Below are 23,478 nucleotides of genomic sequence, written 5' to 3' on the forward strand. Positions count from 1 at the left end.
GCTGAAAAAAGAGGGGAACTTCCAAAAATGGACGTTGAATCTTGTCCCCTTGACTTAGCTGTATTTGTTTGGGCAAATGCCTCCATCTCTGAGCCTCAATTTTGTCATTTATAAGATGAAAATAATAACACATACCTCATAGGATTGTTGTGAGAATAAAATACAATAATGTGTATACCTGGCCAAGCACGTAATAGGGGCTCAAGATATGTGAGTTCCTCCCTTTCCATAAAGGATGAGAGTTATAAAATCTCACAGGTTCTGCCGTTCATACAGTGACCTGGGATCATTGGGATGAGCTTTTGTTCAAAAATCTAGCCCCCAGACAGATCTCGGATTATCTTTTCTTCGAAAGAGAGTTTCTTTGGACTAAACCGCATTTATTAGGGGAAAAATCAGGAGATTGCCTGCCTTTGTTAAACTGGGATTTTATCCTATAATTGAGATATGAGGGCTGCCTATGTTTTCTACACAATTGTGATAGGGGCAACATTATAATGTAGCTGCTGAAAAAATGACTATGATCTGAGGCTGCCTATGAGAAGTGTATTATCTAGAATTGGGGAAGGGAAAGTCACATATCATCAGAGGAGTCTAGGGAAAAGGCAGTGTGATAACTGCCTTGAAGTAGTTGAAGGGCTCTTTCATTAAATCATTTCAGTTTAATCTACAGAGGCTTCACTCAATGAGCAGAGGCCGTGGAGACGGTATCTGAGCTTAAGTTAAGGAACAAACATTTTAACTCACATTTATCCCAGTGAGATGCTCCACACTGCAGGATGGGCTTTCTTAGGTGTTAAGAGAATTCTAGAAGAGTCACCTCCCCAGATGTAGGAATGGGGGGGAGCTCTCCCCCAACTCTCAGACTTGAGAGTCACTTTTCTCTAATGTACAGATGCTATTAGGGTCTCTGGCCCACCTGCTGTGGGCAGAGCGTGGCTTAGCAGCCCAGAGCCTAAGTAGAAGGCAGCCAGAAGCTTCCTGGAGTCCACCAAAGCAATCCTGCAGGCTCCCTTACCACATCCTCTGGCCTCTGTGCTGTCTCTGTTGTAGGCCAAGGAGCCCAAAGGGGTGTGGCATGAATTCTTTCCCAAGGTGTTCATGGCTCTCCAGGAATGAACTGCAGGATCGTTTAAGATTCCTGTTTTAAAATGCTCACAGTTCATCACAGTACATAGAGAGCATCTGTTGCAATGATCATGTGATTTTTATCTTTAATTCCACTAATGTGATATATTTATTCATTTGTGTATGTTAAACCATCCTTGCATCCCAGGGATAAATGCCGTTTGGTCATAGTGTATAATCTTTCTAATGTGTTCTTGAATTCAGTTTGCCAATATGTTGTTGAGAATTTTTGCCACTATATTCATCAGCGATATCATTCTGTAGTTTTTTTATAGTGTCCTTATCTGGTTTTGGTCAGGTCCTCATGTTTCAATTTTTATTCAGTGTTTATTATTTTATTATATATGTTTCCAATAAACTACCGTGGGTCTCTTGAGAGATAACGAGGAGAGATAACAAAGCAAATAATAGAAAAATTAATAAACCCTTGGTAAGAGGAGGCCTGAGCCCCTTCCACTTGTCTCACAGGGCACAAAGCCTTGAACAAATGTTTGACTCTTGGTAGCTTCATGGTCAACCCATCTGTTGCAGGCATATGAGGAGAACATGTATGGTAGCAAATACCAGTGGATCATCCCGGGCTGGTATGAGCCTTCCTGGTGGGAGCAGGTGCACACAGAAGCCAACTCATCCCGTTGTCTCCGGAAGAATCTGCTTGCTGCCATGGAGGGCTACATCGGCGTGGACTTCGAGCCCTTGAGCTCCAAGCAGATCAAGACCATCTCAGGAAAGGTCAGTGTCATGGTCTGTCCACTTCAGCCCTTAGGACCATCTCTTTTGATCATCTTGGCTAATGATGTTGGCACAAAATGCCCAGATCTTGTTCTGGCCTTTGCTGTGTGACTTTGAGTGAATCACTTGACCTCTCTGAGCCTGTTAAATGGGGATAGCCAGACCTCCACTGCATGCCCCTCTAAGAAACTTGGGAATCAGATGATGTAAGGGTGTTTTGTAAGCCCAAAACAGTGTCCATGTAAGTGATGGAGTCATGATTTTGACAGCACCAGACATAGGGCCCGATGTTTCAGACTCGGCAAGGCTTTCACTCTATGTACCTCTGACCTGGAATGTCATTTCTCAGGCTCACTGATGCTCCTGTCAGCCTAGAGGAGAGGACAGATCCCTCAAGTAGACTTTGGGAAACATGTGCTGTAGACCAGCCAGACTAGCTTGAACCCCAGTTTTGCCATTTACCAGCTGTGTGACCTTGAGCTTGAGTTATCTGAGCACTGAATCTTCATCTGTATAATAGATCTCATCCTCTGGTGGCAGATTGTGCAGTGTGGCTGGCATGGTGCCCAGCCCCTCAGTGCTGTCATTACTGGGAGCAGAACCTTGGACAGGGGCTCCACATGTTCCCATGGGCGTTACTAACACCCCCCGCCCCTTATCCCGTAGAGCTGCGAGAGGGCCAGGTAATGTAGCATAGGTAAAAGTATTTCAAAAGTACACCGTTACCTATCAGTGTAAGTGTTACCAAGAATTGGGATGGCGGCCCTGGTGAACAAAGACCGTTCTGTCTCTTAGATCTAACCACCAGCCAGAATCGAGGACAGCAGTGCACACAATTCTCTTCTGTCTTCTCTGAGCTCAGATGGTTCCTTTCTCCACCAGTTCCACTGAAGGAATTAAACTTCATGGCAAAGCTATATAAAATTTTTGTAGATAATTTTTTATCCATTATTTAATCTCAATCAGAGCCAGCTCTATAAGAATGATTTATTGATTTCTCAAAAAAAATGGCAAATCATGAGGACACATTTTGTAAACAAGTCTTTAGATCGTGCTGGCACCTGAGGGATGCTGGAAAAACACTCTGGCTAGAAAATGTTGGAAGAAATATTTTCATGCAAAAATCAATGTGCGTATAGAAAGTTTTCTGAGATGCTGAATAATGTGCAGAAAGAACTCATTTTATTTCAGTAAGTGTTATTTTTAAAGGCATCAAAGTTTGTTGTTTATTAGCAGAAACTTGAGTCCAGGGACACCTAGACTTTAATCTCAAAATAATGTAAAATTTGAGGAAAATACAAAAATTAAGAAAAAAAAATTCCATGCCAGCAGACAGCATAACTAAACTGAGAACTTTAGGAGACCAAAGACAGAAGTGATTACACACAAGATCTGTGAAGCCGAGGGGCATAAAGGTCATAACGCGCCATGAGAAGGGCCTTGAATGTCATTCTAAGGAGCGTGGATGTTACTGGGTGGGTGAGTCCTGCACAGATGTGAGCAGTACACAGAAATGCGTTTTGGAAAGATCAATTTTTGTAGCATCTTTTAGAGGAAGTGTTCTGACTTTAGAACAACATCTCCCAGGTCACTGACTTTCATTTTAATTTTTTTTCACTTTAATGATTTTTAATTGGGACTGGTGCTGAGGCTGACCTCACCCCCATGACTCTGTGCCTGGGACTGGAACAGTTTGTGGCTATTCCTGGGGCTGTTCACTTCACCCCACAGTGTGGGTGACCCACTCCTTGGCCTCCCAGGATGGAGTAGTGCCAGGTTCCCGGCATGGGGCAGCTTCTAAAATTCCAGGACACCCAGTCCCTGTCTCTGAGGTGTTTGAAGCAAGAGACAGCATTTCTTACGTTATCCTGAGGTTACAAGATGATTGAAGTTACGCAGGAAAATCTGAGGCATCTGCCTCTTGAAATCAGAGAGTTTTAGGGCTCTCCTACAGATTATCTAGATCAACCTCCCAACAGATTCTCAGATCCTTCCAGTAGCAGAGGACTCACTATTTCTCCCTGAATTTCCCCCACTGGTCCCTCAGGGCCCACACAGGTCCTATGGGTGGTGACCATATCCCCAGAGACGTCTCCCTTGTCTGAACCAAACAGCCCCAATCCCTCCAGTTGTAATTCACATGCCCAGTGCAGAACCTAAGGGCAAGATTTAAGACAATGCCAACAACCTCAGTAATCAAGATGAGAAGTATTGTAATGCAATATTTTTTAAAATTCAAAATTAACACAAAAATCCATGATGAACAAAACGTCAAAATTTTAAACAAAGGTTAAGATTCACAGGACTGGGATGAGGGAGACCTAAGTGATTTAAGTCACACAATTGCAAGACTGGATCTTGTGTTTATTTAAAATTTTGATGTTTTGTTCATCCTGGATTTTTTTTTTTGCATTCGTTTTGATTTTTAAAAATACTACCTTAAAATGTCATTTCTCTTGATTACTGAGGTATTTAGCTCCCTCTTCATTTTCACACCTTGCTTTCCTCCCCCCTCCACCCCCCCCCCCCGATCCTGGCCCTGAACAGGTTGTGTTTATCAAGCTCCTTCCACACTCAGCCCATCCTCTGTGCCTGCTCTTGTTGAATGCTCTCTCCCTGGGGTGTGGGGCCCTCGGTTGAATAAAGCATTCTTATTTGTGTTCTGACCACAGCCAAGTTCCCCCACTAATCTCCAAGAGTCTATGGTCAAAGGAAGGTCTAGAGAGGTGGGAAATCGTTCTTGAATTTGAATTTGTGTTATCCCTGACTGCTGGGGACTGTGGTCAGCCTGGCCCAGGCTGCTGAGCTGAAGCCTATATTTTGGGATCCGTCAGTGTCCACGGGGATAAGCAGACACTTATAGAACCAAGTCAATAAGCTCTTGCCATCCTCATTAGGGAAGCTAAGCAGCAGAAATGGGAAGGGACACACCCAAGATCCTTGTAGTAGGTAGAATCGCAGCCCCTAAAAAGATAGGCCAATGTCCTAACCCTTGGAACCCGTGAATGTGACCTTATTTGGAAAAAAGCATCTTTGCAGATGTAATTAATTGTGGGATCTTGAGATGAGATCATCCTGGACTACCCAGGTAAACCCTAAATGCAATGGCGAGGGTCCTTATAAGAGAAAGGCAGAGGGAGATTTGACCACATGTAGGTGGTCATGTGACGGCACAGGCAGAAACTGGAGTGATACATCCACAAGAAAAAGAATGCCAAGAATAGCCAGCAGCCACCAGGAGCTGGGAGAGAAGCATGGGACAGATTCTCCCTCAGAGCCTCCAGAGGGAACCAGCCCTGCTGACACCTGAGTTTTGGACTCCCAGCCTCCAGAACTGGGAGAGAATAAACTTCTGTTGTTTCAGGCCACCCTGTTTATGGAAATTTGCCATGGCAGCCCCAGGAAACTGCTATAGTCACCCAGCAGGTCCGGGACAGCCCCAGGACCTGAAGCCAGGACTGCTCATTCCCTACTCAGAGCCCCTTCCTCTCTGCCCTGCTCTCTCCCCAAGACTTGTGACAAGCTTAGAAAGGAATGCACCCAAATCAGCCCTTTCTCTCTCAGCTGGCCACTGCTAGTAGGTGGCATAACAGGCGAGCATGGGTCTGGTGATCAAGAGATCTGGCACAAATCCTGGCATTCCCACCAATTCATCTGCCTCCGCAGCTAGTCATTCTCCTCACCGCACCCCCACCCCAGCCTTAGTTTCCTCACTGAAAATGAGAGATTTGGACCAGATAACTCCTAGGGTCCTTTCGCAGCTAAGTTCTCTGGCTCTCTGTAAATAAGGTACTGGGTTCTTAGCAGTGAACTGGGTGACATGGTTGTAGTGTTAAACCTTGGAATCCCCAGGATAACGGTGACTCCTGGGAGAGAAAGTTGCAGAATCAGGCAGAACAGTGGCCCCTCTTGGAATGTGTTCTCTGGGGTTCCCCCTTTCAGACACCTGTTGCCAGTCAGGCCATCCCCAACTTTCACTGGCACCCAGGAGACTTCTGGTAGGAGGAATAACAAGGTCGTGAGCCTCCAGAGCACATTCATCAGTCTCTTCCTATTGAAATTTCCAATGATGAGACAAATGCAGACCTTCGGGCTTCCCCGAGCCCATCCAGAGCTCAGTCTTCTAGAACCTTCATGAGAACAGCCTCTGGGCACTTGCTTTGGCTCTACTGTCTGGCTCATTCTCAGTGAGATTCCCCATTACCAGTCTGCTCCCCCATAGGAACTCTTTGACATTGGTGATTTCCATCGTCAGCTTTCCCTTTCCAAAGTCCCTTTAGGCTTGTTTCCATTGTGAGCCTTTACAACTCTGGTCAGGTTTCTCTGGTGATGGCCCAGCCTCTCTGGACATTTTCCCCATTCTCCTGCTGAGACAGAGCTGGACCGAGGCACTGGATGGAGATGTTCACAGAATCCTGGAATCACTGGGGACCTCAGAGGTGGCCCCAATCCCCCATCAAATGCACAGGCTCATTCTCTGGAAGAGTTTTGTAATGTTTTCTGGCAAGAAGCTTCTGCAACCACCCATGACTGTTGATTCAACATGGCAGAACTGCAGGAAACACAAATCAAGTGAGTCCTCAGTGTAAAGCCAATGACCCAGGAAAAGCTGTACCCATCTCATCGTCACTGCCATGTGAGCTCCCTGAAAAAGAACATAGAACTTCTGGGAAGCTCTGGGCTCTAGAGAGGAGGAAGGGAAGGGGCCATGGAAAAGTAGGCATGCTCCCTGAGAAGGTCATCCTTCACAAGGCCACTGCCTCTGCCTCCCACTTTCCCCACGAAGCTCCTGTTCCCTTTGCTTCCCTAGGAATTCACTTCGATGGGGGAGAGGTAGTGTAGCAGAGGAACATGGGCTCCAGAGGAAGGGTGCAGTAGCCTGTGGAGGGTCATAAGTAATAAGCTCACTGGCTAGATTTGAATTTTGGCCCCACCACTTCCCAACTGGGAGACTCTGAAAGATGGCTAGTTGTCCGTACCAATATCCATAGCCTCCTGGTCTACCTCAGTAACACAGCTCTGTTTTTTAAGTAAGTATGTTACCACGCAGCTGAAAAGGGACATTTCCCAGCTTCCCATGTAGCTAGATATGGCCAGGATTCTAAGTCTGGCCAAGGAATACAAATAGGAGTGTTATATGGGACTTCTGGAAGTCTGTTTTAAGGGGAGAGCTTGCCCTTCTTTTCCCTTCTCCTTTGTGTTAGCTGGACTATGGATGGGATGGCTAAAGTTCTAGCAGCCATCTTGAATCAAGAAGTGACCATGAAAAGGAAACTTCATTCTAGGGTAGTGTTGCATACAGATAGGAGCTGGGTCCCTGATTACACTATGGAGCTGTCATGGCAGCCATGCACTGTCAATGCATGAACATCTTTTACATGAGAGAAAAATAAACTATAAGTCACTGATAATTTTTTTTCTGTTATATACAGCTGAATTGGGTGACATAGTGATAGTGATACAGTGACATTGGGCAAGTCATTTGACCTTTCTGAAATTATCTACAATATTGGGGTAATAATATCTTTTATAAGATTTATAAGGATTAGATAAAGTAAAGCAGAGAAAAGTATCATGCAGAGTGCCAAACACACAATAGGTGCTTGACAATTTGTGGTTCTTTTCCTTCTTTAGCACAGCAGCCTCAGAGCTGGAGAAAGGAGTAGTGAGTCAGTTTACACACACATATACACAAATCTGTTCTGGCTTATTATTGGGATTTTACTGAATTTGTAGGTTGATGTAGGAAAAATTGACTTAATAATATATGAACATGAATTTTCTATATCCCTGCATTTACCAAGGTCATTTTTAATTTCTCTCAAAAACGTTTTGTAATTTTCTGTATGGAAATTCTTGCACATACTGTGTTTGGTTTATTTCTAGGTATTTGAGGTATTTTGGTGAATATATGTGCAAATTACTATTGGATGCATACGTAGGGGTGGAATTTCTGAGTCACAGGGTATGCATATGTTCAGCTTAAGTAGACCCTGCCAAACAGATTTCTAAAGTGGTTGTACCAATTTACACACCCACCAGCAGTGATTGAGAGCTCCAGTTGGTTCACAGGCTCACCAACATTTGGTATTGTCGGCTTTTTAATTTTAGCCAATCTAGTGGGTGTGTAGTGGTATTTCATTTGAGTTTTAATTTACATTTCTCTGATGACTAATGAAGTTGAGTATCTTTCCATATCTTTACTGGCCATTTTGATACCCTCTTTTACAAATTTCCTGTTCAAGTCTTTTGCCCATTTTTCTACTTGGATTCTCTGCCTGTTTCTCTCATCCAAGTACTAACCAGGCCCGACCCTGCTTAGCTTCTGAGATCAGACAAGATTGGGTGCATTCAGGGTCATATGACCATAGACTCTCTGCCTGTTTCTTATTGATTTGTAGTTCTTTTTAAATTCTGTGTATGAATCCTTGGATAGTTATATGTATTTATATCTTTGCCCATTCTTGAACTTACACTTTCACTTTCTTAGTGATATATTTTGATGAACAGAAATTTCTTAATTTTAGTGTAGTCCAGTTTATTCATCTTCTTTATGATTAGTATATCTGTGTTCTATTTAAACATCTTTGTCCACCCACACTCATGAAAATATTTTCCTATCTTATCTTTTAGAAGTTTTTTTCCCTTTCACATTTAGATATAGAATCCACATGAAATTGATTTTATGTATGGTGTGAGGTAAGATCAAGATTCATTTTCTGCCCATATGTATAACCAGTTGATTCAGGACCATTTATTGAAAAGTCCATCATCCTCACCACCCCCCCCATACTATAGTGTCAACTTTGTCATAAATTAATCATTGTATATAATGTGTATCTGTTCCTGAACTTTCCATTTTCTTCCATCGGTCCATTTCCTTATCCATTAACCAATACCACTTGTCTTAATAACTAAAATTTTATTATAAGACCTGATACTTAGTCATGTAATCTTTCAACTTTATTCTTCTTTAAGATTTTCCTGGATGTTCCTGGCCCTGATGTCATTTTTTCATTTAGAGCTACTCACATATTTACACTTCCCATTACTTTTCATTCCTTCCTGCATTTCTGTTATTCTATTTATGATCACTTTCATTCTGCCCAAAGAACTTTTCTTGATCTTTCTTTTGCTGCGGGTTGGCTCGAGACAAATTCTCTCAGTTTCTGGTTGTCTGAAATTTTCTTTCTTTCACCTCTGATTTTGAGGTGTAGAATTCTAGATAGTCTATTATTTGTCTTCTGGCTTCCATTGTTTCTATTAAGTCAGCTGCTTGACTTATTGTTGCTCTTTTGAAGGTAATGCATCTTCTTTTCTGTAATTACTTTTAAGATTTTGTCTTTGCTTGGTCTTCAGCAGTTTTATTGTGCTGTACTAAAATGAGGTTTTCTTTGGGTTTATCTTGATTATAGTTCACAGAGTTCATACAGCTTCATGAATCTGTTGATTGATTTGTATTTGGAAAAATTCTAGCATAATATCCCTTTAAATATTGTTTCTGCCTATTCTCTCTTTCCTCACATTCCAAGACAACAATTATACATATGCTAGACATTTTCAACATATTCCATATATCTTATGTTCATTTCTTATTTTTTAGCCTTTTTTCCTGTCTGTGTTTCAGTCTGAATATTTATTGCTATTTACCATTACTACACTTTCTTCTAGTTCATTAACCTACTTTCTGCTGTTTCTAATATGCTGTTTCATCCATCTATGGAGTTAATTTCAGTTGTCATATTTTTCGTTTTTAGACTCTTCATTTTATTCTCTTTTTTTCTTTCATAGCTTCCAGTCCTCTGGTAATATTCTCTATCTTTTCATCTATTTTCTTAAGCACATAAATTTTCCTCCTTTAAAGTCATGTCTAAGAACTTCAAGATTTGGATAATCTGTGGGTCTATTGTCTATTTTTCTTCTTTCCTTTATTCTTTCCTTCCTTATTCCCTTCCTCACTTTTTGCCTGCCTTCCTTCCTTCCTTCCTTTTCTCTTTTTATTATTTGATCCCCTTTTCTTGGTGTACCTGTTACATCAACATAATTAGAGATGAAAAATATAGAGGCTACAGATGGTGTTATCTTTCTTCAGAGAAGATTTCTTTCTCTTTAAGAAGATATCTGCCTAGGGGAAGATCACCTAATCCAATCAAGAATTGAGATGATTCCATGCTTGGTTTTGGTTTTTATAGACCTGGTCTGTTTTGGTTTGCTCTTATTCCTGGTATTTGTTCTTCATTGTTATCAGCTGAAATCCTGGGGTGTTTACTGGCCCTGGAGTTCAACTTTTGTCTTCCCTGATACTGTGAGACTCCAGGCACTTCTGCTTAATTTCTAAACCCCTCAGCCACTGCTTTTTCTTGGCTTCTCAGCCTCTTGCTTTATGGAGCTTAGTTGTCTGAAGTATTTCAAGTGCAAAAGCCAGTCTGAATACTGGCCTCACTTTTCTGTGCTTCCTTTTCCTCTAAGACCTTGGTCCTACTTGCTGCCTGATAACCCTGAACTATAGTTTTTTTGTCTTCCCCTCCCAATGGGACTGCTAAAAACTCTGATCCAGTGCTTTGTTTTCCTGCAGTTAGCTTTCCTACCTACAAATCATAAAATGCCTCCAAGGGAAACAGCAAAGAACGCTGGACTCTTCTCAAAGCATTCTCTTCTCTCCAGCATCTTGCTCCTCAAGTCCTAGATGTCCTGGTTGCTTTATGATGCCTTTGAATAGCTATTTTTATGTTTTATTCTGCTTCTCTGAATGTTCTTCGTGGGAGCTTTGGTCTGATATAAGCCATTTCATCATGGTCAGAGTGGAAGTGTGAACTGAGACGATTTTACTTCAAAGATAGAAAATAGCACCCTGGGTTCAGGGTAGCATGCCACTGCCTTCAGCTCTTTCAGGGGCTGTTGTGTATAAGAGGGAACAGACCTGTTTACCAAAGCTCCACAAGGAGACACTGTGTGCAGAACACAGGTCAGAGAGAGGTGCTGCAGATGCTGCTTTCAGAACACTGGTCTCTTAGACAGCAAGCACTCCTTAAGTGGAGACTCTCCCTGAAGAGAGAGTGAGCTTCTCAGCACCGAGGAATCTAAGATGGAGCTCAGCAAACATCTGGAAGTTGCTCTTGAGAAGACCCAATAATCGGATTGTAGGAGGGACTTAATCAGTGGTAACCAATTTATATATTCTTGAGATCTTGGAAGGTTGCTAGAAATACAGATTCTGAAATTATCCCATAGACCTACTGAATCCAAATGTAGGGCTCTGGCATCTGCATTTGACGAGGTCCCCGGGTGATCTACAAACTGGGGTATAGGGACAAGGAGACTACCCCCTAGCGTACCTCCCAGATGAGACTCTGGGATCCCCAAATCCCACAGGGAGTGCTAGAGAGAAACTCTGCCGGTTTTGCCGCTCTGGGGAGGGATGGCAGCTGGAGAAGGTTCTTCACCTTCTGCTGTCTTCTGTCCATGACGCTCTCCTCTCCCAGAAAGCAGGACTCTGCTTGGTTCTGTTGGAATGACAGACCCATAAGGTTTAGTCACATTGTGGGTTAGCAAGCTTGTGTGGGCTAGCCTGGGAGCCTAACCACTATTTATAACATAGTTTCTGTGGAAAAATATGTTCCAAGTTCCAACAACTGCCTTTCAAAAATATGCTGGAGCACAACCTGTCAGTAATTGGGACTATCTATATAAAGTTATTTTCTCAGAAACTTTTAGCATCTTATGATAAACCTGACCTCCGAGAATGAGTAATTAATCAACCTTCAGTGTCAGCTCTACAATGGAAGAAATTCTTCTGCCCTGAATAATCAGAGGCCTGCTTGAAGCACAACTACTACTTTTTCTCAGACAGTTGTGAGAGTGTTTCTTCCTGCTGTCATTGTTTTGCCCAAGGGAGACTGGTGCTGGCTTCACCTGCGAAGTGATGAATGGCCTGGGATATAATGTGGTGGCAATGACTTCAACTCGGTGCTTGCTAAGACAGTGAGAATGAGGTCACCTTTCCGGGCTTAGCTACACCTGTCTCATTCCAAGGACTCTTCCCACAGAAATGAGGTCAACAGTCATATTTCCATTGTTCTCCCCCCACCCCCTGCCCCTCACCCCCTGGATAAAGAACAGTGTTATGAGATAGAAAGATGTGGATTTACAAGTACACGTGTAAAAAGTATACATGGGGGCTTGTGTTTGCTCCAAGGTCAAACTGAATAAATGATATGATTCTGTTCCCCCTACTGTCTCTACAAAAAATGGCCCCAAGAAATGACATTAAGGAAGTTAAAAAATTATTTATCCCTTGGTGAGACCACACTGAGAATGTTCACCTCAGGTCTGGACCCCTGACTTTAAAAGGGTCATAGAGACCTTGAAGGATGATGCAGTGGCATGTTCTGGGTAGGGAAGAGGTCTGGAAACATCATCTGAGTATAATTATTAGGTTGAACAAACAGGACTCCAATACAGACACCGCCAGCCCTCGATGCTTTTGTATACATCAGAGAAAGCCCACAGGAGCAAAATCCAAGAGAGAAGTCAAACAGGCCTCAGAACTTTTATACTTAAAGCAACTAGAGAAAACAAGCTCAAGTAATTTGTAATACTTTTAACATAGCCAATAGCTAAATTAATAACCAGAAAAAGACCCAAATCATATTTAAAAATCAAACAAAATATAGCCAAATAGTAAAAGATGGAAAAATAACAAGAATGTATTTAAACAAAATGTTAAAAGGTGTGACTACCACCATAGCAATATGGTAGAAAGAAGAAAAACACCTAAGAAATAAAAATTGCTTATCAGTATTTGAAAGGAACTCACTCTAATCATTAGAGAGATGCAAATTAAAATTAAAAGGGGATGTACTTTTTTTTTCTTAACCTAACAAACACGATTTTTAACACTGTAATATCTATTGCTGTCAAAGATGCAGGAAATGGGTACTTTCATACCCAGGGGAATTTTAATTTCTCGTATTTGGGGAGAATATTTTGGCCCAAATATGGATGAATCGTGTTTAAGTTATACTCTTTGCCTCAGCAATTATACTTCTGGGAATTTATTCTGAAAAAATAAGTACCAGTATGTGTTCAGAAAATTTAGATGTAAGGATGCTTTTTGTAGTCCTATAATTGGGACAAATTCAAAAGAGCCTAAATGTCCAATAATTGGAGATTGGTTAAGAAGTAAGGTAGGGCGTGCATGCACCAAAGGACTGTTGGCCCCTGTCAGCACAGATGTCAGCACGGATGTCAGCGTAGTCTTGGCTCCTCAGGACATCCTGGGTTAGCAGCCGCACCATCCACGCTGGGTGGCCAGGTCCAGTCAGCCACCTTTACTGTTAGTAACAGTGGGTGGCATTTGTGGGGCACCAGCATGTCCTGGATATCGGGCTGGACACTTTGCATGCTTCATGTCACTGAATCCTCATGGCCACACAGCAAGGGAGGACACAGAGACCTGGAGGAGATAAGACCTCACCCCAGTTCACAGTTAGCAAACCACAGAGCCAGAGCTGGGGGTAGGCCTGCCTGCTTCCAAATCCTCTGTCCTTACCACTGTGCCAGGCTCCTACCTATGTTGCCAAGAGAAAACTTCTAGATCATCTGATCCCACCTCCTCGTTTTTCAGATGGAGAAATTGAGGCTTAGGAAGGATCTCTGTAGGTATTGCTGTGGGTTCTGGTGATACCTCAGTGATCAAGACAGAAAACCTCCTGACCCCATAGAGCTTAATTCTAGTGGGGGAGGGGGGAGGAGAGGAGGAGGGACGGCTGGAACAACAGACAATATGAATAACACATAAGTAGGAACATTGCAGGCAGTGAAAAGTACAGTAAAGAAGATCAAACCAGTAGAGAGAGAATGCCTGGGGTGAGGGGTTTTTAGAAAGAGTGGGTCAGGGAAGCCACTCCTGAGAAGTGACAAGTGTTGACATTTGAATGTGGAGAATATCATGCAAAGAGCTGGGGAAGCTTTCTGGCAGAGGAAACAGCTGGTGCAAAAGCCCTGAGATGTGAACAAACTTGATGTGATCAAAGGACCCAAGAGGTCTAAGGGAGAGAGTGCTTCTCATAAGGGACCCCGGGGTGCTTCTCGGGGAGGAGGGTGGAGAGCTGAAAGCTAGCCCCATGGGAGTGCGTGAGGGTGGAGGGTGTGAGGGACAGTGAGGAGCGGCTCAAGGCCCTGAGTGAGGCTAGAGACAGACACAGTGCTACCTCTTTGAGAAACCCTTGGATTTGAGGAGCTTCTGCCATGTGTTTTGAGTGATGAACAAATGTGATGGCTGGACATGACGCATTTCCAAGGAAAACTGTCAACAGGGATAAGACCTGAGTCATCCAGTGAGAGCTGAAGCAAAAAAGGAGGGGGAGCTATTGCTGGGACACCAGCATTCCCGTTTTGTCAGGCAGAACTCCTCACCTACAGGGTCCACAGTTGGAGGCACTTGGCTGTCCCCAGGCACATGCAAGTGCCACCCTATTCTGCTAACACCTTGGACCAAAGGCAAGAGGCTCACTTGGGCTCCAGCCATGAGACCCAGCCCTCAAGGGCTCAGCCTCATCACCCTCCTTAGGCACTAAACCTGGCCCCAGACATCTCAGGGTAGTTTTCAAAAAGCAATTATGCCCTCAAAAGTCACTAATGAAAGAAGTAACAGAGATGGAATGGGACCAGTGTAGCTACACACACACACACACACACACACACACACACAAGCTGTTTGACCTTGGACAAGTCTCTGGACCTCTCTGTGCCTCAGGCTGCAGGTGGCGGGAGCACGTATGACCATCTCTAAGAGCCCGTCCCAGTATAAACTGACAATGAGTCAGTGGTTTCTATATGTGATTTGTCCCCAAAGAGGTTTTTTCCAAAGACTAAGCTGTGCACTCTGATGACAGAGGAGTTCAGAAATGACTTGAGAGGCCCGTGGAAAGGTTGAGGGTGATGGGTTTCCCTGGGGTGGCATCCCTTTGGATGTGTAAGCCTCAGCAACTGGAGTAAAAAGGTTTCCCTTACTTTGTGGCCACAGTCAGAATGTTAATATCACCAATGAAATTCTTTTATGAAATTCAGTTCTATGGGAGAAAAAAATTCTTTTTTTACAAAATGCTGAATTAGTCACAGATCTTGCTATATTGCAGAAGGGGAAATTGGAGGGGCACAGTATAGGGTCAGAACAGCCTTTACATCTGGGCACCTGGGACTGGCCCTAGACCCCATGTTCTAGGCAGGCCTCACTTGGGCCCCGGAGGCTCAGAATCCACTAGCCATTGGGACATACCCCCCACCCCTGAGCCTGCACCTCCTCTCTCCTACATCACACCCCGAATTTCTTGCCCAACAGCTGGAACCACTTCTAGAGCCAGGGTTGGCCCTCTTGAGGTTGGGCTGCACCTCTGGGATGGTTAAAGGTCTCTGATGCTGGAAGTGGGGAGGAGGTGTGGACCAAGCTTGGCTGGGCTGCAGGGGTGGGCCCCACAGCAAGTCTAGTTCCCCCTGTGCCTCTGTGTCCCACCTGACGCTTGGAGGAGCCCCAGAATTCTGAATTCAAACTTGCCCTTCCAGATCATGAGGAAGGTACATTCTTATGATGGGGAGATAGAAAGTATTTTATCGAGCAGTTTATTTGCTTGTCTATAGCTTAAATATTTAGATATATGGAATTTAGACCTATGGTCCTCCACTGTACTGTAGCTCCAGGCCCTGCAAATGTCACAGGGAGGCCTGGTTAGGGTGCATTATTCCTTCACCCTAGCCTTGCTAGACAGCCAGGGCGCAGTCTCAGCCTTGCCACTCACTGGCCATGTGGTCCTGGGCAAGTCAACTTCCCTGAATCGGTTTTCTCATGTGTAAAATGAGGACAGTAATAGTCCCCACTGCATGAGGTCGTTGTGTGGATTAAATGAGATAATGCCGATAAAGAGCCTGGCACTGTGCCTGGCTCACAGTAAGCATTGGAGAGTGTCTGTTCTTGGCACCACGTGCCTGACGTCCCAGCTGGCTGTAACCTGGTGTCCCCCCACCCCTCTGTTTTACAGACTCCACAGCAATATGAGAGAGAGTACAACAACAAGCGGTCAGGCGTGGGGCCCAGCAAGTTCCACGGGTATGCCTACGATGGCATCTGGGTTATCGCCAAGACGCTGCAGAGGGCCATGGAGACGCTGCACGCCAGCAGCCGGCACCAGCGGATCCAGGATTTCAACTACACGGACCACACGCTGGGCAGGATCATCCTCAATGCCATGAATGAGACCAACTTCTTCGGGGTCACGGTCAGTCCCACGCCCCAGACTCCTCTTTCCCTAGTGCCCCTTGGAGATTTACAAGGCAAGAGGGGCTGAGTCACATGCTCTTTGAGACAAGGTCCCTTTTCTGCAATCATTGAAATAACTTCATGTGGGTTGTAGGATTGCAGGGCTGCCAAAATGAGGGACAGGTTCAGTGCCGCTCTCTGACAGGCTGGGAAGATGCTTCTCTGTAGCTCTCGGATTACAAAGGGCATAGTGAGTTGACTGTACACAGAGCAGTTAAAATTCACCAGGTGGAGGATGGGGGCAGCAAGAGCTCTGGACCCAAAATCAGGTTCAAATCCTGGGCCTTTAGAGGTACCATCTCCAAACCATAGAGTTTTCATTCCCAGAATGGAAATAGTACCTACCTCATGAGGTAGGTATAAAGATGAACCATTACAAAGTAAGAACGGCTAATATTTGTTGAGCAGGCTACTTGCTCTGAGCCTCAAGGTTCTCATCTGGGAAATGGGGATAATAATATACGTCTTGCAATGACAGTAATTGCTAACATTTCTTTAATGTTTATCATGTGCTGCATAGTTCACTATGCATTTCATGTAGATTAGACGTAATAATGTATGCCCAATGCTAGGCCCATAGTAGGTTCTCAATACATGCTAGGGTTATTAGTGTTAGTAATGATCTCATTGCATCCGTATGCCATCCATAGGAAGTAGATGCTCTTATTAGCACCATTAGAGGTGAGGAGCCTGGAGCGCAGAGCATTTAAGTTTTATAGCCAGTCGGAAGTGGACCTGGGATTTGAACCTGGGTCTAGCTCTTAATTGCTGCATTCTTCTACCTTCTGGTAGTGGACGTAAGTGACAGTTAATTATGTCTCATGATGATGTATTTGTTACTGACTCTGCTCTCAGAAAATAAGGAAAATTTGCCTAAAGAACAGGTTGAAATGGCTAAAATCCTGTCTTGTGTCCTAATTTAAAGAGTCAAGAGAGAAACAGTCTGTCTTGGGGCATTAAGAAGAGTAGACAAGATGAGTTGATTGGTATATGTCTCACACGTTCTTACTCCTTTGTGGGCGTGCTCAGGCTTGCTGGTTGATAGTCTGGTAGGCAGGGCGGTGCAGGTGCTGAGGGTGTAGACAGTGATGTGGTTGCTGAGGTGGGTAAGATGGGCCCCCTGTCCTGGAGCCCATGGTCCAAATGCAGGAGCAAGAGCTGGACACAGATGATAATAAGAATTAAAAGGGCTCAGCACCATGGCAGAAGCGTTATGAGCCCAGAGGGGTTTCCATGACCATGGATGAAAAGTCAGGGAGCTTTCTGGAGGAGGTAGCTCGGGTGCTGTGCCGTAGACATGCAGAGAGGGGGCCGGCAGTCTGGCAGATGGAGCGTGGTAAGCGAGGCAGAGATGCGTGAGTGTGTGCAGGGACAATTACTTTGCTGGGATAATTGGAAAGGAGGAGGATGAGGCTGGGAAGGTAAGTTGGGGCCCACTTCTGAAGGAACAAGCTAAGGAGGCTGGCCTTCATCTTACAGGCCACTGATTCTCAAAGTGCACCTTGACCAGCAGCACCCTGAGCGCTGGTTAGAAATGCACATTCTCCAGCCCAACCCCAGACGCACGGAATCAGAGTCTTGGGTTGTGGCCCTGCCTCCACCAGGGTTTAACAGCCCCCGCCCACCCCGGGTGGTGCTAGCCAGCAGGAGAGTTTGAGTGCGGCTGCTCTGAGCCAGGAGGGGAGCTGCTGAGGCTTACTGAAAAGAAGTCCATCTTCAAAATCCCAGACCAGAGCCACTCTTGACCTGACAATGGACAGCTCTTGGCCTCTGCTCCCACAGTTCAGACGTGGAGGCTCTGAATAGTTATGGACAATACCTGTGTTTATAGTGCAGCCTGGATTCAGACAGTAAACTTGAACAGCTGTCAAAAATTTGGTTTCAAAAAAAGGTTTTTATCCTCAGAACCTCCTAGAAAATCTCACGTGGTGCTGGTATGTAATGCAGGTTAAAGATCAGTCTCTCATTTGAAAGAAGGAGGAACCCAGCATCCTGCTTGTTGAGCCTCCCTTCCCACAGCCCCCGAGCCCCCCCTCCAGTCCCCTGCCCCCAGAATGGCCCCACAGGTACCCCAGAAGTCCTCCCTCTTCTGGTACAGACACAAGACAGCACCTCAGAGAGGGTGGGACTCACCTGTCCCCCACCAGGAGCACTGTGGCAGAGCCATCTGAAAATGTGGGTACTCTTCTTCAGGTCATCTTGCCGCACTTAGTTTCTTATTTACTAGAAGGAGTCTGTAGTATCTCCAGCTGGAACAGCTGGATAGAGAGCTACAGAATCTAGGAAGCATTCTGCGCCCCTCCTCGTCTGAGAGCTCGGCATTTTGCCCAGATGCCTGGTGTATCTTAGTGGGAGATCGTTTATAACCACTTCCAAGTGCTCCCTTTCATCTGCGCCAAATAACGCATAATCCCCACTTGATGAGCAATTAGAGAAGACCGCCTGAACACTTCACACGGCTTGAAGATGAGTTTCTTTTTAATGAGAAATTCCTTGACACATATTTATTTATGCCCGCTCCAGTTTGTAATTCATAACTCAGCGAATGTCAGGATTGAAAGCGCTCTTTAAAATCCTCAAGTTCGGCCCCCTCATGTTGTAGATGAGTATCCGAGGTCCAGAAAGGGAGCTTGCAAAGTCCCACGGAAGGATGGTTTGGCTGGGCCCTGTCCGCACCACAGCCAGTGCCCCCTCCCTTCCCTTCTCATTGTGCACATTCCCCTTTACTGGAGTAAGGGATTACCACAGTGACACAGTTCTGCACTTTTTTCCCCCTTCCTCCTGATCCCCTTTGTCACGTATTAATATGTGCTTGTCACTGGGCTGCAGACAGGTTTCATTAAAATTGTCTTCTGATCAGAGAAGAAAGGACATCTTCTGACAAAATAAAAAGTGTCTCTGTGGTCCAAGGAGACCACAGAAGGCCAAGTTCAGCCATAAATAAAGAGTTGGAAAGGAAAGGAACGGGGGGTGGAAATAAATTGCAGCATTTTCTATTTGCTGCAGCATTTTCATTCTACAGTGCACATGGTGTCCATTTTTCCACTCTCAGGCAGGCACTTTATTCTGCGTCACCCTCATTCAGCATGTTTACTATACGGAAAATCGTTTAAACACATTAAATTAATTATATCCGTGACTCAATTTCAATTGATTCAGTGTGCACACTCTGGTCTGGGAACCGGGCCTGTGGTTCCTGGTTGGCATGCTAAAGAAGAGATTTCCAATTCTTCCATGCGTCCTAGATCCAGACTCAGCTGTTAGCTTGGGGCCCAGCTCTGTTTTACCTTCTTAGGAGCTCTCCTCCCAGTTATGCTTCTCAGGGAACACTGGGTTGTGGATTCTGTGTCCCCACCTGCACACTGATGGCCTGGGGAGTCCTACCTGCCTCTGATTCCCTGAGTACACTGTTCTAAGTTTTGGCCCAGTTACTACCTCTTACCTCTCTATGGTCTGCAAATCTCAGAATGCTCTCCCACGTGGAAACCCCTCTTCTGCCAAATGTATGATCAGAAACTCCTGCTGGAGTTGGCTATTTAAGGTATCAAAAGCCCAGAGCATTCTGAGAATCCCAGCTCAGCCGGTTTCCTCGGGCAACATTCCTAACCTTCTAGATGTATAAGCAGCTCCCAGGGAACTTCCTTAAAAATTCTGATTTCCCAGCCCCACCCAGAACTTCTGATCCAATGGTTCCAAGGAATTCACAGGATTAACAAGTAGGCCTGGTGATTCTCAAATAGTAACCATGAGAATTGCTTGGGGCTCTGATGGATTTGCCCCTGCATACATGTGTGCACGCGCGGGCACACACACATTTTGATTTTAAACCTGTCAGAGATGTATTTGCTCCTACATTTGTTCACTCCTCTAGTAGCCCCTGGGCTGGGTGCTGGGAGCTGAAAACATGGAAAGGAATAATGTGTGGTCCTTCCCTTAAGAACTCCCTTCCCAGTGAGGGATATAGACAAGTAGATGAATAATTGCTGGGCACTATCCAAGGTCTGTCCAAAGCCCTTGGAGGGAGGGTTCCGTTCAGCTTACGGGAGTAAAGACCAGAGGGCTGTCTTTGGTTTTCCTGCAGTTCAGTAAGCAGTATGATAATTGCAAGGAGCCTGTGTGGTGGTGCATTCTGACGCTGTGCCATGTGTTGGGTAGCGAGGATGCGATGTCAGGCTCCTCCATGCCCAGGACTAATGGTGGTCTACTGTGATGTAACAGACTCCCTCTAATTCGGTGTTTCTACCAAGCATACACTAAATTCATCAACCAGCTTATATCCATAATGCTTCAAAACATGCTTGGGAACATGTGCTAAATATCCAGGTAAAAATGAAACCCTTCATTTTCTTTGGGTGATCACTTTTTTTTTTTTAAGATTTTATTTATTTTTTTGAGAGAGGGAAAGAGAGAGAGAGCCTGAGCAGGGGGAGAAGCAGAGGGAGAAGCAGACTCCCCACTGAGCAGGGAGCCTAACTTGGGGCTTAATTCTAGGACCCTGAGATCATGACCTGAGCCAAAGGCAGACACTTAGCCAATTGAGCCACCTGGGTGCCCTGGGTGATCACTTTTTAATTTTTTCCAGTTTCCAGTCTCTTAAAACAAGGATGACATACCAGCTCTCAAGTGGACAAATCCTTTGGGCATGTCAGCTTAAGATATGGTGGCTCTAACTCGCAGTATACCCCCTTAAGTAAATGTCCCTTCTGATTTGTCTCTTACAATGACACCGTATTTACTTCGTAGTGCCTAGGACGGAGGCTAAATTAATATAATCTCATTGTACCCCATGATGAAAACATAATACGTGCAACATTTTTCCTGGAACGTTACTGAGGGTATGCACCAGCTTTGCGTGGGGGCTGTGAGGCTTCCAAGAGCATTCGGCACATGGAGAAATTGAAAGAGGCTCCCAGGGATTATCTTTGATTATAAGAAGAGGGCCCATTCTTTCTAAACTCTTTCCTGTGATTGCCTCCTCCCTCCCTGTGGACGGACCTAATGTAGAAATGATCCAAAGTTCCTCCAAATAATAGCCCTGTTCTTCATCGTCTGCCCAGCCTCTCAACCAGCTGTGGGTCTGGCCATCTCAGTGTAACATCTGTCGGGGGAGACCAGCAGCCTCAGCTTCGGGCATGTCACCTCCAATGGCAGTCATCTCTAATTGATCACACCAAGGAGGTGACGAAGAACAGCAGATGGGGATTTGCAGAGTTTATTGTTCTATTTGCTTTTGTTGCTGGTGAACAGCAATCCAGCCTTCGCTGGTGTAGCCCTGCGATTTACATGATGATATAAATCATCATGCAAGATTTGTTAAAAAAATATATATGTATCTCCTCTAAGACTCAAATACTGCCACTGTGCTCCCCCTGCCAACATCTTACCTGAAAAGAGGGCATCACAGAGTAAACTCGGTTTGGTTGAAATGCCAATGACTGTAGGTAGTTAGGGGAAGCCAGTGAGATGCTCATCCCAGGGAGATATTAGCTAAAGCCCCTTTTTATGTCACACACACTGCTCCCTTGTCCTACTGGGATGCTGAAGTTGCGTAGTTGATTTTTTATCCAAATAGGAAACTTCATGCCACACACACACACACACACACTCATACGAATTAGTAAACATCCTCTTGCTAGAGTTGGCCCATCTCGCCTGCCTGTCCCATCTTTTGGACTCCTGGTCTTATTCTCTAAGTCTTATTCTCTAAGACATGTTAATCTACAGGCTTTGCACCAGCCACCCATTCATGATTTCTATCTGGTATCAGCATTTCAGATTGAATTCCAGTGAGATAAGAGACAGAGCACTAGGAAGTCTAGCCGGAAGTAGAGAAAACTCGACCATTCCCGGATCTGACCCCTTCTGGTACTGGTCCTTCCCCCAGTCATGACTCCATCCCCTGGACTATCAGGGCTCTGGCTGTTCCTTCATTTTGTACTCGAGGCCGTCACTAGGAACTTGTGACTATGATGTATCTACTGTACATCCTAGAAAATCGGGCTTGTCCCAGTGACCTCACGTTAGCTCTGACACCATTCAAGCTTTCCTAATTTAAGGCCTTCCTTTCCTGAGCCTCTCTTGGCTGTTCCCAGGAGCCATAGCCAATCCACCCCAAACTTCCCCTCTGCATCCCACCTGTCTCTGCCCCATCCCACACTCTGGGAGTTCCAGGGGAATTACATCATAGACAAACTTAACTGAGGAGCTGATTTGAGAACTTGGCTAATGCCCCCCACCCCCAGCTCAGATAAAATGTACCATGTCCTGGGGCATGGCGGTGATGAATTACAACAGGAAATGCAAATTCGTAAAGTCAGACAAAAGGAGGCCACAGTCCACCTCTTAGAGCTGTGTGACCTCAAGGAAATTATTTACCTCTCATCTATGGAGGGAAATATAACCTACTTCATAGGGTTGAGAGGGTAAGTAATGATGGTGTTTAGCTCCCCAACCACATCATCACTATTTCTATTATTATTACTACCGCTGTCCCCATGTTGACTTTTCAAAGAACAGAGTTTATGTGGGTCTAATTAAGCAGTATTCAGAATCAAGTCCAGCAAAACAATCGTTCTGTACCTACCGAGTGCCAGTCTGTTTCACATATACTATCTCATTTAATTGTCTCAATAACAAATCCATTAACTTGTATTAAGGTTGTAGCGGTTTACTGTCAAAACAGAATGGAGTCAGCCCTGCTTGTAAGCAAGAATACTTTCGAGTGGGGCGCCTGGGTAGCACAGTCGTTAAGCGTCTGCCTTCGGCTCAGGGCGTGATCCCGGCGTTATGGGATCAAGCCCCACATCAGGCTCCTCCACTGGGAGCCTGCTTCTTTCTCTCCCACTCCCCTGCTGTGTTCCCTCTCTCGCTGGCTGTCTCTCTGACACATAAATAAATAAAAAATCTTTAAAAAAAAAAAAAAGAATACTTTTGAGTTTCCTACCTGCTGCCATTCACTCTGGGGATTTGATACTCACCTTAGAAGTAGAAGGCTTTTGCTCGCAGACCCCACCTCTGTTCCTCTGTTTAGTCTGGCTCAAACTCCCACGGCCCCGAGAATTAACACTCAGCATTACACACGAAAGCTAGCTAGAGCAGATGCTGTTAGTGTCCCAGCCATATCTCCTGGGATCTCTCGTAGGGCTTTGGTCAGGTCTGCCCAGCCCCTAGCCGTGCAGGTGTCCCTGCTGATGGCTCACGCCTTGGGTGATTGAAGGTGCCTGGGACCTACACCCTAGCCCAGCGGCCTGCAGCAATGACTGGCTGGCCTGGTCCTATGACACCAGCGCTAGTCACGCTCCAGA

General features: G+C 45.0%; 1 protein-coding gene across 2 annotated transcripts in view; it reads left to right on the forward strand.

Moving 5' to 3' along the window:
• Window positions 1–23,478, forward strand: part of GABBR2 (gamma-aminobutyric acid type B receptor subunit 2) — a 336,632-nt gene that overhangs the window by 185,609 nt on the left and 127,545 nt on the right. For both annotated transcript variants that reach the window (XM_045780604.2, XM_087869533.1), the window contains exons 6-7: window positions 1,660–1,860; window positions 15,897–16,133. In XM_045780604.2, the coding sequence (XP_045636560.2) occupies window positions 1,660–1,860; window positions 15,897–16,133 (438 nt within the window). The remainder of the gene's footprint in view (window positions 1–1,659; window positions 1,861–15,896; window positions 16,134–23,478) is intronic.

The sequence above is a fragment of the Ursus americanus genome, chromosome 18, assembly GCF_024610735.1.
Source record: "Ursus americanus isolate L20-20 chromosome 18, mUrsAme1.1.p, whole genome shotgun sequence".
Taxonomy (NCBI): domain Eukaryota; kingdom Metazoa; phylum Chordata; class Mammalia; order Carnivora; family Ursidae; genus Ursus; species Ursus americanus.